The 15,836-nt window shown below is 36.4% G+C and overlaps 1 protein-coding gene across 3 annotated transcripts in view; it reads right to left on the bottom strand.

Annotated features, from left to right (window-relative positions):
- The window catches only part of SLC30A6 (solute carrier family 30 member 6), a 40,332-nt gene that overhangs the window by 4,770 nt on the left and 19,726 nt on the right, over positions 1-15,836 (bottom strand). For all 3 annotated transcript variants that reach the window (XM_025868021.2, XM_073897236.1, XM_073897237.1), the window contains 8 exons: positions 14,756-14,836; positions 14,146-14,181; positions 13,339-13,433; positions 11,317-11,365; positions 10,660-10,779; positions 7,337-7,439; positions 6,386-6,433; positions 5,329-5,397 (listed from right to left, as the gene is read on the bottom strand). In XM_025868021.2, coding sequence (XP_025723806.1) covers positions 5,329-5,397; positions 6,386-6,433; positions 7,337-7,439; positions 10,660-10,779; positions 11,317-11,365; positions 13,339-13,433; positions 14,146-14,181; positions 14,756-14,836 — 601 coding nt within the window. The remainder of the gene's footprint in view (positions 1-5,328; positions 5,398-6,385; positions 6,434-7,336; positions 7,440-10,659; positions 10,780-11,316; positions 11,366-13,338; positions 13,434-14,145; positions 14,182-14,755; positions 14,837-15,836) is intronic.

The following is a 15,836-nucleotide window of genomic DNA, read 5'->3' as shown; positions in this document are numbered from 1 at the left end:
TTATCATACATTATGTTTTTATTTTTACATATATTTTTAAGATTTTATTTATTTATTTGAGAGAGAGAGAGAAAGCATGAGCAGGAGGGAAGTGTAGAGGGAGAAGCAGACTTCCCGCTGAGCAGGGAGCCTGATGTGAGGCTTGATCACAGGACCCTGGGATCATGACCCGAGCCAAAGGCAGATGTTTAACCAACTGAGCCACTCAGGTGCCCTCATTATGTTTTTAAAGTAGATAATAAAACGGTAGGTACAACAATGATCCTATTTTGTTTAAAACACACAGAGACAGAAAAATAGCCAAGAGTAATAGCACTTATCTCTAGAGGGTAGAATTATTGAAGGTTTTTATTCTCTTCTCTTTGACTTAGTTGTAAGTTTTAATTTTTCTAAGAATCAGGTACTATTTGCATAATAATAAAACTTAAGAAGTAAAAACATATAGTAAATAAAGTTAAATAAAATGCCCAGCAGACAGGCAACTGGGTGGCTCAGTCAGTTAAGTGTCCAACTCTTGGTTTTGGCTCAGGTCATGGTCTCAGGGCCATGAAATCAAACCCCGAATCAGGCTCTATGCTGAGCGTGGAAACTGCTTAGGATTCTCTCCTTCTCCCTCTGTCCCTCCCCTCCCCACTTTCTCTTAAAAAAAAAAAAAATCCAGCAGATATGTAATGTTGATTTCTAGATAAACTCAGATTTTCAAACGATAAAAAATTATAACAAAGAATAAACTGCACATAAATTTGCCAAGTAGTTGGTTTAGTTGCAATGTGTCTGAATCTATGACTTTAGCAGTAGTGACTTACTGTCAATCATAAGATGGAGAAAATATAATGCCTGAAGTTGACTTCTAGTCTATTATTTTTATGTAAGAAGCCATGTCTAGAAATGAAGTCATCTTTGATTTCTCCCTTTTCTTGGCCACTACCATCTCACAATCATCACTAGACAAAACTATAAAAGACACTGTAACCTCTTTCAGTCAGCTATGGAAATTAAAGCAATTAAAATAAGTAAAAACCATTTCTGTGCAGGAGCTTGAACAAAGTCCGCTGTGACTTTGGTGTTCGCATTAATTTATGGCTTTTGTGACAACTATTCTCGGCAGCTCAAAAGCTTGTTTTATTTTGTCCTTGGTCTTAATTAGGCACTACATGGGTGCAGGGTTAGATGGCCATGTTCTGAACAGCTGGGTGACCGCATTCTTTGTGTTTATAAGACACCCAACTAAAGAAACACTTATCTACTATTTTATTAAGATTAGTAAAATTAAAAGAATAATTGAAAATGAACGACATTCGGGGGTGCATGGGTGGTGCAGTTAGTTGAGCGTCTGATTCTTGGTTTTGGATCAGGTTGTGATCTCAGAATTGTGAGAGTGAGCCCCGTGTTGGGGCTACTACCTCTCTCTCAAATAAATAAATAAATCTTTAAAAAAATGAACTACATTCCTGAAAGAATGTAAACTGGTATAGCCATTTCTGGAAAGTGACTGGCTATATCAAAAGCTATAAAAAATGTGAATTTCCCTTTTTTAGAAAAGATTTTCTTTTCAAGTAATCTCTACACCCAAACTGGGGCTTGCACCCACAACCCTGAGATCAAGAGTCTCATGCTATACCGACTGAGCCAGCCAGGCACCCCAATATGAATAATCTTTGACTTACAAAAACAACTTCTAAAAATTAATCTTAAGGAATAATCACAAGTTTGTGCAAAGATTATTCCACAAAAATGTTCATCCCAGCTTTTTTTTAATTTAAAAATTTTTTTAAAGATTTTATTTATTTATTTGAAAGAGAGAGACACAGCAAGAGAGGGAACACAAGCAGGGGGAGTGGGACAGGGAGAAGCAGACTTCCCACTGAGCAGGGAGCCCAACGCGGGGCTTGATCCTGGGATCATGACCTGAGCCGAAGGCAGACGCTTAATGACTGAGCCACCCAGGCACCCCATCCCAGCAATTTTTATATAGGAAAAATGGAATACCACTTTGTCCATTGGGGACTGATTAAATAAATGATGGCATATTCATATAATGTAAAATTGCAGCCATTAAAAATTATGTTGGGATTCCTGAAAGATAGCAGTGGTAGCGGCACTTTTTTGAAATGCCCCAAATATCTCCAGAAAAACAGAGAAACTAAGATATTAAGTCCAAAAACCTATGGACAGCATCTATAAAAAAACTAGATAACATGGTTCCCTAAGGAACCCTAATCACAAGGTGTAAGACCTGCAAGGTATCAGCATCTGTGGAGGAGGAAGTGACAGGATATCCAACTGACCTAAAAACCTCAAAGCAGCTAACCTGTACTTAATGGAAATCTAGGACAGCAAATTTGAGAAAGGCAGCTGGGAAACTGGGAGGAGTTCTACACGTTTCAATAGTGGATGAGTACACTCAGTCTGCAATAAGAAGAGCTGGAGCAGCCTAAGCCCTGTGAGTCCCCCAAAGTAACCAAGCAAAGCTCCCTTCCATTATAAATCACCATGTTAAGAACAATTGTGTCTGAGTCTATGAGCCCAAATTGAGCAACACAGCAGAAACAAAAGATAAAGAATCCAAACTAAGCAACACAGTAGAAACAAAAGATAAAGAAGTGCAAATACAAATGGGAGGAAAAGAACCAGGAGAAAGAAAATATTTTCACTTCACAGACTCATCAGAAGAGGGAGCTTTAGAACCATAAATTCAAACACACTACCCTAAACCACTCCTTATTTTAAAGTTCAGCCATCAGAAACAATGAATACCTACCATTTACATCGACGTGGATGGAACTGGAGGGTACTATGCTAAGTGAAATAAGTCAGTCGGAGAAAGACAATCATCATATGGTTTCACTCATACGTGGAACATAAGAAGTAGCTCAGAGGATCACAGGGGAAGGGAGGGAAAACTGAACAGGAAGAAATCAGAGAGGGAGACAAACCATGAGAGACTCTTGACTCTGGGAACCAAACTGAGGGTTACAGAAGGGAGGTGGGTGGGGGGAATGGGGTAACTGGGTGATGGACATTGAGGAGGGCATGTGTGGTGATGAGCACTGGGTGTTATATGCAACTGAGGAATCACTGAACACTACATCTGAAACTAATGATGTAGCATATATTGGCTAATTGAATTTAAATAAAAAAATAAAGTTCAGGAATACAATTTTGCATAAAAAGGAGCCAAGAGAAAAGAACTGAATCCAAATCGCACACAGTTATTATAAGAAAAAAAGAGAACAGATTATAAAAGATTGCCAGAAAGATTTACCTACAAAATGAGTAAGAACTATAATCTACTTTTTCAGAACAAGCTGAAAGACATGAAATGAGAACAACATAAATCAGCATTAGAAGACCTCAGAAATGAGGGTGCCTGGGTGGCTCAGTCAGTTAAGCATAGAACTCTTGATTTCAGTTCAGGTCTTGATCTCAGGGTCGTGAGTTCAAGCCCTGCATTGGGCTCCACTCTGAGCGTGGTGTCTACTTAAAAAAAAAAAATAAAGAAAACCTCAGAAATGAGATGACAGTGAGAAATACAAGAAAAAACAATCACTTCAGAAATGAAGACCAAACTAGAAGGAATACAAAAGCAAATAAACATACAGGTCTCCTATAAGAGAAATAAAAGGTGAAGGAGAAGGAAAGTTTTAAAAATCAAAGGAAATGAAGAGTAAGAAACTGAAAGAAAAGTAACAAATATGAAAGAAAGGCAAAGATCCAACATGCTTATAATAGGAGTTCCCAGAGAAGACAATAAAAGAAAGAGAACAAAATAAATATTAATAATTAAAGAAAACTTCCCTGAAAGTTAAAATTTTTTTTTTGAAATAAAATTATTGAAAGGATATATTGCATACCTGGAGTAACTGACCCAGAAAGACCAACAACAAGACATAGTCTAGTGAAATTACAGACTTAAAAAAAAAAACAAAAAAATCTTTGGGCATTTAGGCAAAATCAAGTCACATTTAAGAGAAAAAAAAAAAAAACTGACCAGAACAGTTAATATTTAGTGACATAGAAAAACTGTTCATGATATATTATGTGAAAAGAGCAAATTATAAACAGCATGATCTCATTTTCTAAGGAGAGTAAATATATGAGTATAAATAAGAAAATGTCATGGCAGGTTTCTCTACATGAAAGGATTACAGTGATTAAAAAAAGTTTTTTCTGAGTACTTTTCTGTGTTTTCCTCATCATTCCTGACACAGGAATGAAACCATGCCATAACAGTCTCTCTGGTAATAGGTCCAAAGTGGATTTGTGAAAATTAATAAAAGGAAACATCACTAAAATGTGAGTTGGGAGGCCAAAAGGGAGGGCCTTTGAGGCCCTACTGCCCCTAGTCAACTGCACACTCAATAGGAAGAGAGGTCGAGTCCATACTACTTTAGCTACTACTTTATTACATCAGCAGGAGAAAGGAGACTTTCCTTCTTCCCCCACAACAGCCCAGCCAAGAGAGACTGTCACAGCTCAGCAATGAGAGCCACTACACTTGAACTCCCAGTTTCTTCCACCGGATTTTTCAGTTATAACAGTCCTTTCCACTTCCTTCTTTCCTTTATAAAAGAGCATTCCCCTCTTTTGTTCTCCAGACTTGCCTATGGTTTTGCTGTAGCTTGCTTGTCCCAAATTGCAATTCTCTGCTATTCCCAAATAAACCCATTTTTGCTAGTAAAATGACTGGTTTTATTTTTCAAGCTAATATAAAAAATATGGAATTTTATGCTGAAGCAAGTTGTGTTATTGTAACTCTTTAACATACTCAGCGAAATCTCCAAAAGCAGAACTGCAATTAAAAAAAAAATTGTACTATTTACTTTTTGGATATTTTCTTTCTTTTTTTTTTTTTTTAAAGATTTTATTTATTTATTGACAGAGATACAGTGAGAGAGGGAACACAAGCAGGGGAGGTGGGAGAGGGAGAAGCAGGCTTCCCACGGAGCAGGGAGCCCGATGCAGGGCTCGATCCCAGGACCCTGGGATCATAACCTGAGCTGAAGGCAGATATTTAACGACTGAGCCACCCAGGTGCCCCATACTTTTTGGATATTTTCATATTCAGAAATGTGTGACTATATATTTGTCTTATCTGGACAACCCAGTATTAAGATCATTAACAGCAGTTTGAAAGCAAAAAAAAAAAAGAAAGAAAAATATCCTTCAATTAATCTCAATTAAGTTACTGAATCCATCTAAATTTTAGACTCTACTGAACAGAAATGGTAATCAAAGACTCTATAAAAAATTTAAAGAAATGCTTTTTTTAGTTTTAAAAATTATAAACTATGTTGTAAATTATCTAAATTAATATGGAAAACATACCAATGAGCCAAAACCTAGGGTCCAAAAATGCTCATTTCGAACTTCTAAAACTCCATCCAGGGTAGATACCTAATCAAAAACAAAGAAATAGGGTTTGTATTTGACATATCCAACACAGTCACATTAGGGACTTGATCTAAGCGTAGAAATGACATGGCCAAACCCTGCCATTAGGACACTCATTAGCCAAGAGAAGTCCCAGACCACTCAAGACATCATTTCTACTTGTTTGGTAGTGAGCCAAGACCTTGTATTCTGTTTCTTGTCTGGCCCAATCCCTTCAGAATCAGGTCTTTACCACCTACCCCCAGCACCACCTTGTTCAGCAGTGTATAATTCTTCTTATTTTGTCAATATGTCATATATTTATATCCAGCACTTGTGGTATTAAGATTTTTCTCCCTTTTGGGGGGTCTCCTCTATCATTGCTTTCTCTGTATTCCCTTTTACCAAGTTTCTGCACAACACAGGCTGTTATTTGAATGCGGGCCAAAAGGAAATTCCAAGACCAGATATATCATGTATGGCCCACTGGTACAATGACACAGGCTTCCTAGCTGAGAAAGCAGCCAGCTATATTGGTAAAAGCGTCCTTTGTGATACCAACAACCAATAGTTTGAAATACTCTCAAAATCCAAATAATTTGATTATCTATTCCTTCATTGGTAAAGAGGTGAATATTTATAAAATACAAAATCTAAATTCACAGATCAATATGTTACATGGTGAAGCAATCAAACAATATGTAAGTGGCCTCTGACTTAATCAAAATCCTTGGTTTGAATACAGATTCATAAAAACCATAGCATTTCCATAGCTAGTAGTATGGTTTCTAGACCATGACCTTGCCTTCCACATTTACTTCAAGCTTCCAGACTGAGCAATTCCTCAAATTTTTGTACTTCTGTCATTGTGTTGTATCTCCTACTGTATTATAAACACCACAAACTCTCCTAAAATAAAATCTAGGTAGGGCTGAATAAAATATTACTTGTACCCACTCTTTCCAACCTCTAATTATAAATTAAAATTATTTTATTTACTATTCCACCTTACCTCTCTGATAAGTTTGTCCAACTGACCAATAACATGGGGTGGTGTTGTCTGGAGAAAAAATAAAATAAAATATGAATAACCCAGGGAGATAAAAAAAATTTTTTTTTTGCGTAGTGGTCCTAACACTAACAGATTGGCTTATACCAGACTTGGCTTTGCAGAACATGTGCCCTATCATGATTTAGGGAAGAGAGGTTTCAGTTGGCTCCACTAGTGGGGCAATACCAAGAATCAGCCCATACTTACTTTTCATCTCACAAAGCAGCATTATCTCTAGACCCAAAGAACCCTTGAAGAATCAAACAACCAACTAAAAATCTTCTGTATATGGCATAGCACTATACAATTATTATCTCACTGGTATTACTGCTTCTGGAGCTGGAGCTAGTACCCCTAAGTTTTAGAAAAGGCATGAGGGTAAGACAGAAGGAAAAGCAGTGTTTACAAACACATTCATCCCTGGGAAGCTACCTTTGTATTCAGGTGCTTGTCTACAGGTGTTATCCTACTGTTGAAATACATAGTAATTTGTCATTTTTAATTTTAAGTTTGAAATTTAAAAGTCTCACTAATTCAAGGACAGGAAATAAGAAAACAATTCACAACCAGATTACAAAATAGACAAAGCACATTTATTGGGGGAAAATCAATATGCAAAAAAATTTCTAATTAACACTTTTCACTTGAAACATTAAAAGCAAGATATTTTTAGCTTACGATTTTGTCTTATATTATAAATATGGGAAGATCTGTGCCTATTTTATGGGCCAACAGAATTTCATCTGCTTCTTACTATATACAGACTTCAGAGATTACTGTTTGACTTCATTTCTGATGGGAACTTCCAGTAGCTAAAAATTTCACAATCTGGTAGAAGAGTACATATAATTTTATAATCTGGTAGAAAACCACGGCTAATATGAAGCATGTGCATTGGAAGAAGACCCTTACCTGTAGTAATACTTTGCCACTGTACACGCTCATGGGATACATAGTGCCAAACGTCATCAGAGCAATGGCTATGGCAGAAGCAGTGTCTACAGCAAAAAAATTACTAAAAGGAAAAAACAATTCTAAATCTTAAATGTATGCCTCATTGGGCTACTTGCAATTCAATCTTCCAAAAAATTAATTATCTAAAGCAACAGGACTGTTCTATCAATACTGGCCACTACTGGTAACGGGAGTGTCTCCAAAAAAAAAAAGAAAAAAAAACAACCAACCAAACAAAAAACAACAAAACATTTTCAGAATCCTTTCTTGCCAAAGTTTAGTGGAAAATGATAATTTTTTTAAGCAGTATGTGAAATAATTATGTTAAGATGGTAAAGAAAAAAATGTGAATATTTTCCCACTATGTATTCTCAATCTACTTGCCAGGTAGAAAGATTTCACATATATTCACTTGTTGCAACAAATAAAAACCTTCAATTAGTAATTTCCGATACAGAGAAGACCAATGTACTTCATCAGTGATTCTGGAAATTTTCCTGTAAACACCTTTACAATTATTACTGCTAAGAATTTTTGAAATTCCCTAGGAATTACACAATGTGAGATTCCACAGGAGTTCATTAGAGGAACATTGGTCACTAAAGTGCAACACTCATCAGCAGTTCAGGCTGTTCTATTAAGAAGACAGACCAAAATGCTCATGTTTACAAGCTGTTTATGCCTCTTTTTTTATACTTTTTCCCCACATGCTGAGAACAGAAACATGAGGTAAGACATGGTCCCTACCTTTGAAATAGCAGGAGATACCCATATAAAGAAAATAAAGCAATTTGGGAACAAAGGAGAATTCCTACAGGGTAGAGGAGTGAGCGACAAGCCTCCTGAGGAAGGGATAATCCAGAAGGGCTCAATATAAAAAGGTGACATCTGAGCTGACTCTTCCAAGATGAGTGAGCCAATGGGAGGAAGATATCACAGTCAGGGAAAGCAGCATGCGCAAGGGCATGAAAGTCCTGATACAGCACTGAAACCATGAGCAGGTAAGGACACAAGGCTGGATGGCCAGTAAGGGTGGCAGGGGCTTTATCATGCTAACTTTTATTTTGTTAAATAGGCAAAGAGGAAGATTTTGAAACAGGAAAATATTATGGTCAGACTTGCAATTTTGAATGATGACGCTAGTAGCAAAATGGAAGGTAACTAGAGATGTGTGAGAATGATTGAAGACCAGAAGACTATTCTAATTAGACCAAGGAAATGATAAGTCCTCAATATCGGCAGCAGCAAGGGGAATGGGAAGGAGGAGACAAATTAAAAAGAAAGATGCAATCAGACTAGCTGACAAGACTGTTATTTACAATAGTCAAGACATGGAAACAACCAAAGTATCCACTGACAGATGAAGTGATAAAAAGTGTGAGATACACACACCCACAGACATACACACACTGGAATATTATTCAGCCAAAACAGGAAGGAAAGCATGCCATTTACAATAACATGATAGAGAAAGATGAATACTCTTATGAGCTCCCTTATATGTGCCATCTAAAAATCAAAACTCATAAGAAACAGAACAGTTTGGTGGCTGTCAGATGCAGGGGGTGAGGAGGGGGAAGAAATGGGTGAAGTTGGTCAAAAGATATAAACTTGCAGTTATGAGATACATAAGTTCTGAGGATGCAGTGTACAGCATGGTGACTATAAAAACTTAAAAAACAAACACAATACTAGGTGACCAATTAGAACTGGCTTTGGGAGGGGCAAGAGGGGAAGAGGGAAAAGTAGGTTATTTAAGAATGCACTGGAGCTCCTAAAAAAAATTAAACACTGAATTATCCTATAATCCAGCAATTCTACTTCTGGGTATATGCTCACAAGAATTGAAAGCAGGGACTCACACAGATACTTGTACACCCATGTTCACAGCAGCACTATTCACAATGGCCAAAAGATGGAAACAATCCAAATACCCATCAATGGATAAGTCAGCAAAATGTGTTGTATATGTACAATGGAATATTATTCAACCTTAAAAAGAAAATTCTGACACGTATTACAACATGGATGAATCTTGAAAATATTATGCTTAGTGAAATAAACCAGGCACAAAAGGACAAATATTGTCTGATTTCATTTATAGGAAGTTCTTCATCAAATTCATAGAGACAGAAAGTATAAGAGTGGTTGCCAAGGGCTGGGGCAAGGCAGAGGGGGAGACGCTATTTAATGGGTACTGAGTTTCAGGCAAGGAAGATAAAAAAAGTTCTGGAGGTGGACGATGGTGATAGTTACACAATGATGTGAAGTTACTTAATGTCACTGAACATGTGCTCAAAATTGGTTAAAATTTTAGTTTTATGTTATGTATGTTTTAACACAATTCCAAAAAACAGTGCAACAGAATAGATGGTAGTAGTATTCCCTGAGATGGGAAATACAAGAACAAACAGCTTTGGGGATGGGGAAAATAGGTTCAGCTGTTGTAGTAAACAGAAGTCAGTAAGATACGCCTTTTGGAATTCAACAGATATCTGACTAGAAATAAAGGTGTGGGAAACCCAGAGGTGGTAAATAAAAACAAGTAATTGAATGTAACCTTCCAGGAGAGTATGCAAAAGAGGAAAAAGAATAATTAAGGACAGATCTTAGTAAACACTAATGTTTAAAGGGTAGATAGTGAAAGAATCGTATGCCATAAAACGCTAAGCTTAAAGCAGCTATAAAGTATATTTCCTAAAAGGTTTGTCTTTTTTTTTTTTAATTTTTTTTTTTTAAGATTTTATTTATTTATTTGAGAGAGAGAATGAGATAGAGAGAGAGAGCATGAGAGGGGGGAGGGTCCGAGGGAGAAGCAGACTCCCCGCTGAGCAGGGAGCCCGATGCGGGACTCGATCCCAGGACTCCAGGATCATGACCTGAGCTGAAGGCAGTCGCTTAACCAACTGAGCCACCCAGGCGCCCCTAAAAGGTTTGTCTTTTAAAAACTTGTTTCACACCTACTTCCTCTTCCTTCTCTCAGCAACAGTAGCCATGGCTTCTCTCTTTTACTGACATCTCTGTTTCACTCCCCAGGTCAGCAGTAGGGAATTTAAACAGTTTTCCAGTCTGAATTATAGACTATGACAAAAAATACGTATTGAATCCAACCCCCTTAATTTTTCAGATGAAGACACTTAAGGATAAGACTTGACCAAAGTTACACAGGCCATAAGCAAACATGCTCTAAGCTTAATCCTTATCCATCCCACAGATGGGATGGATTTAAAAGTCAGGACCCCCAAAATGGAAACCACTTGACAGCAATAAAAAATACTTACTTAATTTCAATTAGCATATATGTAATACAAAGAGCAAATGCTCCAGCAAGATCAATCAAAACAAATGGATTCATTCGGGGAAGGAAGATACTGCTAAGTCCTGGAATAATTCCACACAAGCTATGAAGAAACAAAGAGTATTCATTAGCAGAACTCAATGTAATATTGATGAAAATCTTGTAAAAGATAACTTTTATTTTTTTTAATTTTTTAATTTTTAAAAGAATTTTTATTTATTTATTTGACAGAGAGAGAGAGTACAAGCAGGCAGAGTAGCAGGTAGAGAGGGAGAAGCAGGCTCCCAGCTGAGCAAGGAGCCAGATGTGGGGCTCGATCCCAGGACCCTGGGAACATGACCTGAGCCAAAGGCAGTCGCTTAACCAAGTGAGCCACCCAGGTACCCCGATAACTTGTTATTTTAGCATCATATGTCTTCTATAGAAAGCAAAGAGGATTTGGAAACAAAGCTCTCTCACTCATAAAGGTCTCTTATATCATCAGTTAAAAGTAAGAAAAAGTAAAAGGAGAAGAAGTCTGATCTGTAAGATTCATGTAGTAACTTCAGCAATGAATACTGTAAGTTCCCATGACAGATGGATTTCTTGTGCATCCCTCTGAAATTATGTGTATCATAAAACCCCATACATAAGATCTTACCTTCGACTAAGATCTGCAACATGCTCTTGAAGCCAACTCGTACTAGCAGCTTTAAGAAGAAAACACTTAAATTACTTATATAGAAAAATAAAGCACTACCAGAAATACTTGATTTCCTTAATTAAAAAAAATAAGTTTGGCAATGACTGTATCACATTTTACAAAATGACATGCTATTCAAATCTAGACATATTCCCTCTTTTATGCCTTCAAGATAATAAAGGAAAAGCAGTTTCAACTATTTATATTGCTGACCTGAAGGAATTAGTGAGCTTACATATGCCACTGTTACTATTAATTTTAAGTTTTAAAGGCTCTTTAAATGTAAAGCAGAACTTCCTAACCAGTGTGCTGAGAATGGGTTATGGGCAAACCAATTAATCCCTTCAGCTCTCAGAAAGGACAAGTGGGGATCTGGCTACATGCAGACTCTGCCAGTTACTGTCTCTGAACCAGTAGTCTCCAGGCTCAAGCATCCTCTTACACTGATCTCAAGGTTACAGAAATATTCACTTTTTAATGTGTAACATGATATAAAAAAGATTGGCAAGCTTTATACAAAAGCCATATAGTAGAGCAGTTAAGAGCAGACTCTGATGCCAGAATACCTGCTTTAAAACCCAGCTCTACCTTAGCTAGATGTGTCGCCTGGGGCAAGTGATTTTATATCTCAGTGCCTCGGCATAAAATAGGAATAATAAAATTATTTACCTCATATGGTTTAGGGAGAATTAAATGGGTTAATCTACATAAAGAATTTAGCACAGTGCCTGGCAGACAGAAAGTGCTCAGAATTATTTTCCACTCAAATTTCAACTAATGTCACAAATATTAATGCTTCTGGGAACTTTAATACCCAGCTAATGAAAATACAAACTAGATAACCTTTCTGGAAATAAGTCTGGCACAATATACATCAATGACTTAAAAAATATTATATTTCCAACCCATTTACAATTCTTCTCTGGGAATTTATCCTAAAAAAGACTCAGATGCATACAAAAATACTTGATATAAAAAAGCAGATTGTAGAAGGAAGGGAAAAGGAAACTTGTATCTTTCTGATAATTTGTAAAAGGAAACTTGTATCTTTCTGATCATTTCTAAAACATACCTTCTTAAAATTTCTAGAGTGAACATTATACTATTTTAACAATTTATAATTTTTTTCAAAATAATTCTGGACATTGCAAATACCACTATTTAATTTTCTAGTTCATGCAGGAATTCTTAAACTCTAATTCATATAAATACAACTCATGCTTCATAATATTCATGAAGTTGTTTAAATTTGAATGGGCAATTCAGAGAGCTTTCTTCTCTTGACTGTCCTAGTGTTCAAGTCAGTGAGACCTAAAAAGACCCTCTCCTATCTTTGCTTCAAAGTGTGGGTCTGTGCACACAGTCCACTTTTGTTTTTATCTCACTTCTCCAAAAATTAGTGATTAACACTTTGTGAGTTAGTGGGATTCCAGAACATGGAAATGACTGACAAATGACAATAATTTTGACCACTGAAGTGAAATATCAGTCTGAATTTTTAAAGACTTGAAAATAAATGAGTACTTCAAAACATACATGCTACTTTACAAATATATGCCCATCCACCACTGACAGAGAGAAGTTCCTGGGAACTTATCTAACAGAATATAATTACTTGCAAAGAGCACATGAACTATTTGAAGTATACTGATGCTTCTAAAATGCTTGCAATACACTTTTTGTAGGTAGGTTATACATCTAAAATTCCATTCATGTTATTTGGCAAATGTAATTTTTCATCATATATAATTTAATATGTAAGTCAGTTCTGTTTTTAAGTAATATGTTATTTTAAAGCTTGAAATAATTATTTTGTTTTATAATTCTCTACTTAGAGAAGACCTGAGAACCTCTAGGATAGTTCTCTCTTCTCTTCAGAATAAGCTTTCTTGTTGATTTATGAGTTAATGAAATAAACACAAGACTTGTTTTTATGAGAGATTAACTGGATTTTTTATTAATGGTAAATAAAAATCATACCTTCAGAGACATAAGCAAAAGGTTTATTCTGAATAGAAAGCATCGTGAACAAGTTGAAGGAAAGAGCCACAAAAGTACCAACTAATAATCTTCCCCTAGAAAGAATAATAACATTCACCATTATATTTTTCTTGGTAATACCAATATGCAGTTTCAGCATGCAGACAAAGAGATGGGAAGGCAGAGTGGTCTGCTTCAGTGGTTTGGGATTTGCAGAGCCACACTCTGAACTTGCTTTCGGGCTCCATAATCCATTGCCTGTCTACTGCTCCATCTTACATAGGACCAAAACTGACTCTTAGCATTAATAGTATCTTCTTACAGGTATCTGCTGTTATACATCCATACAAATGTAATAGTGTTTGGTTTATAGGATACTAGACAGGTCAGAATATCCTGAATTAAACTGATCAAAATAGGTGAAGTCCATATACTTGGCAGCTATACGTAGTAGATAATAACAATTCTATCTTTTCTAAAAGTGCTAAAAGATTTTGGGCATCTAATTTTAACTGTGATCAATGGGGCTAGTTTAGTGTGTTGACTAAGGCCTGGAAATAATGAGGGACCTAAAGCCAGAGTACAGATATAAATATTGTGTAATATAAAAACATACGGGCTTGGGAATAGTTAAGGGTGAGAAGTTGTCTCGGGATTTGGGAATTTTGTTTGTGTCAGTGAAATGTATATTGCCACACTCTGAACTCTGACATTGGGCAAAGTAACCATTATTCCTAATATACCACTTAATAACTGGGAATCAAATATAATAGTAAATTATATGTTATGTCAAAAGCAAAATCTCACGTGTGTATCTCAGGCTGCTCCAAAAAGCGTTCTGCACTAAAAGAAAGAAATAATGTACTAAATTAGTTCTATAAATTATGAAATTAAAAAGCCTTATTAAATACAGAATTAATTCAATAAGTGAACAAAATCTTTTTTTAAATTAATTAAATAATTTCTGTATCCAAAATGGGGCTCAAACTCAAGACCCCAAGATCAAGAGTTGCACGCTCTTCTGAGTGAGCCAGGTGTCCTGAACAAAATCTTTTAATATGATATCCAACTGTTGATTATTAACAGTGATCAGGCAAGGAGAATTACAAATTATCCTTAATATGTAATACCAATCTTCTCTACAAAACCTGTTTCAATGGGTTTGTAACTCAGCATTAAAACATGTCTGATGGAAGCCCTTTCTTTCATACCTGCCCAGGATTTAGTAGCATCAAAATAAAGTAATAAAAGAAGGGAGAAAAGTCTGAAATATGAGGAAGCCATACAATTAAAACTCTAGCACCATTCATCTGGATTTCATCTTCAAACCAATCCAGTGTCTCAATGGATTCTTTCATGTCCCCGAAGGTGGAAGAGCTAAAATTTACAATGACATGAACATTGTAGACAAATGTACCTTTCTTTTAATATAAAGAGAGCTCCCAACTGTGCCAAGACTGTGGAGGCAAATACAGCTAAGACTTCTAATCTTTCAAATCTGAAATCAGAAAATTAGATCAGCACAATTCATAAACCAGTATCTCCAGAACACATTTTCATTCATTTATTTACTCACTCAATTTTCTTTTTTTTTTTTTAAAGATTTTATTTATTTATTTGACAGAGACACAGCAAGAGAGGGAACACAAGCAGGGGGACGGAGAGAGGGAGAAGCAAGCCTCCTGCAGAGCAGGGACCCTGATGCAGGGCTTGATCCCAGGACCCTGAGATCATGACCTGAGCCGAAGGCAGACGCTTAACGACTGAGCCACCCAGGCGCCCCATTTACTCATTCAATTTTCATATGTGCCTACCATAAGCCAAACACTGTTCAGACAGACTACAGATTTTCTAGAATGAAAATAAAGAACATCACAGATTAAGAAAAAGAGTGCCTATCTGTACAACATCTATTCCAGGACCCATTTATGGCTCTTATTTTTCTAGAAATAATTGTTACCATAATAACAGCTAACACTTGATTGACCCATCTTGTGTTAGACGTCTAGGTGCTTAACATATTATCTTTTTTAAAGATTTTATTTATTTGAGAGAGAGAGAGAGAGAGAGCATGAGCAGAGGGAGGGGTAGTAGGAGAGAGTGTGGAGTGTGAGGTGGGGCTTGATCCCAGGTCCCTGAGATCATGACCTGAGCCTAAATCAGATACTTAACCGACTTAGCCACAAAGGCGCCCCTATATTATCTATTCGAAACTTCCCAACACCTTAGGAAGGTTACTTTATCCACTTTTTAAAAAAAGAATAGATAAGGAACTTGACACACAAAAAGGAAAAGTAACTGTTTAGAGTCATATAGCTAGCAAGTGGAGGAGTCAGGTTTCCAAACTTAGGCACTCTAGCTCCAGAGTTCATGATTTTAACCACTTATTATACTGTCTCTCACTGCTACACATAATTGTAGTTAATAATGTGTATGTCTTATAATCCCAAACTGTCAGCTGAAGGCCAGGGCTCTAGCTTTATTCATCTTAGTTTTTC

The sequence above is a fragment of the Callorhinus ursinus genome, unplaced genomic scaffold (assembly GCF_003265705.2).
Source record: "Callorhinus ursinus isolate GAN/ISIS: 27379988/994484 unplaced genomic scaffold, GSC_fseal_2.0 scaffold10, whole genome shotgun sequence".
Classification (NCBI taxonomy): domain Eukaryota; kingdom Metazoa; phylum Chordata; class Mammalia; order Carnivora; family Otariidae; genus Callorhinus; species Callorhinus ursinus.
Note: the sequence above shows the minus strand (reverse complement) of the source record. Positions and strands in the feature narration are given on the sequence as shown.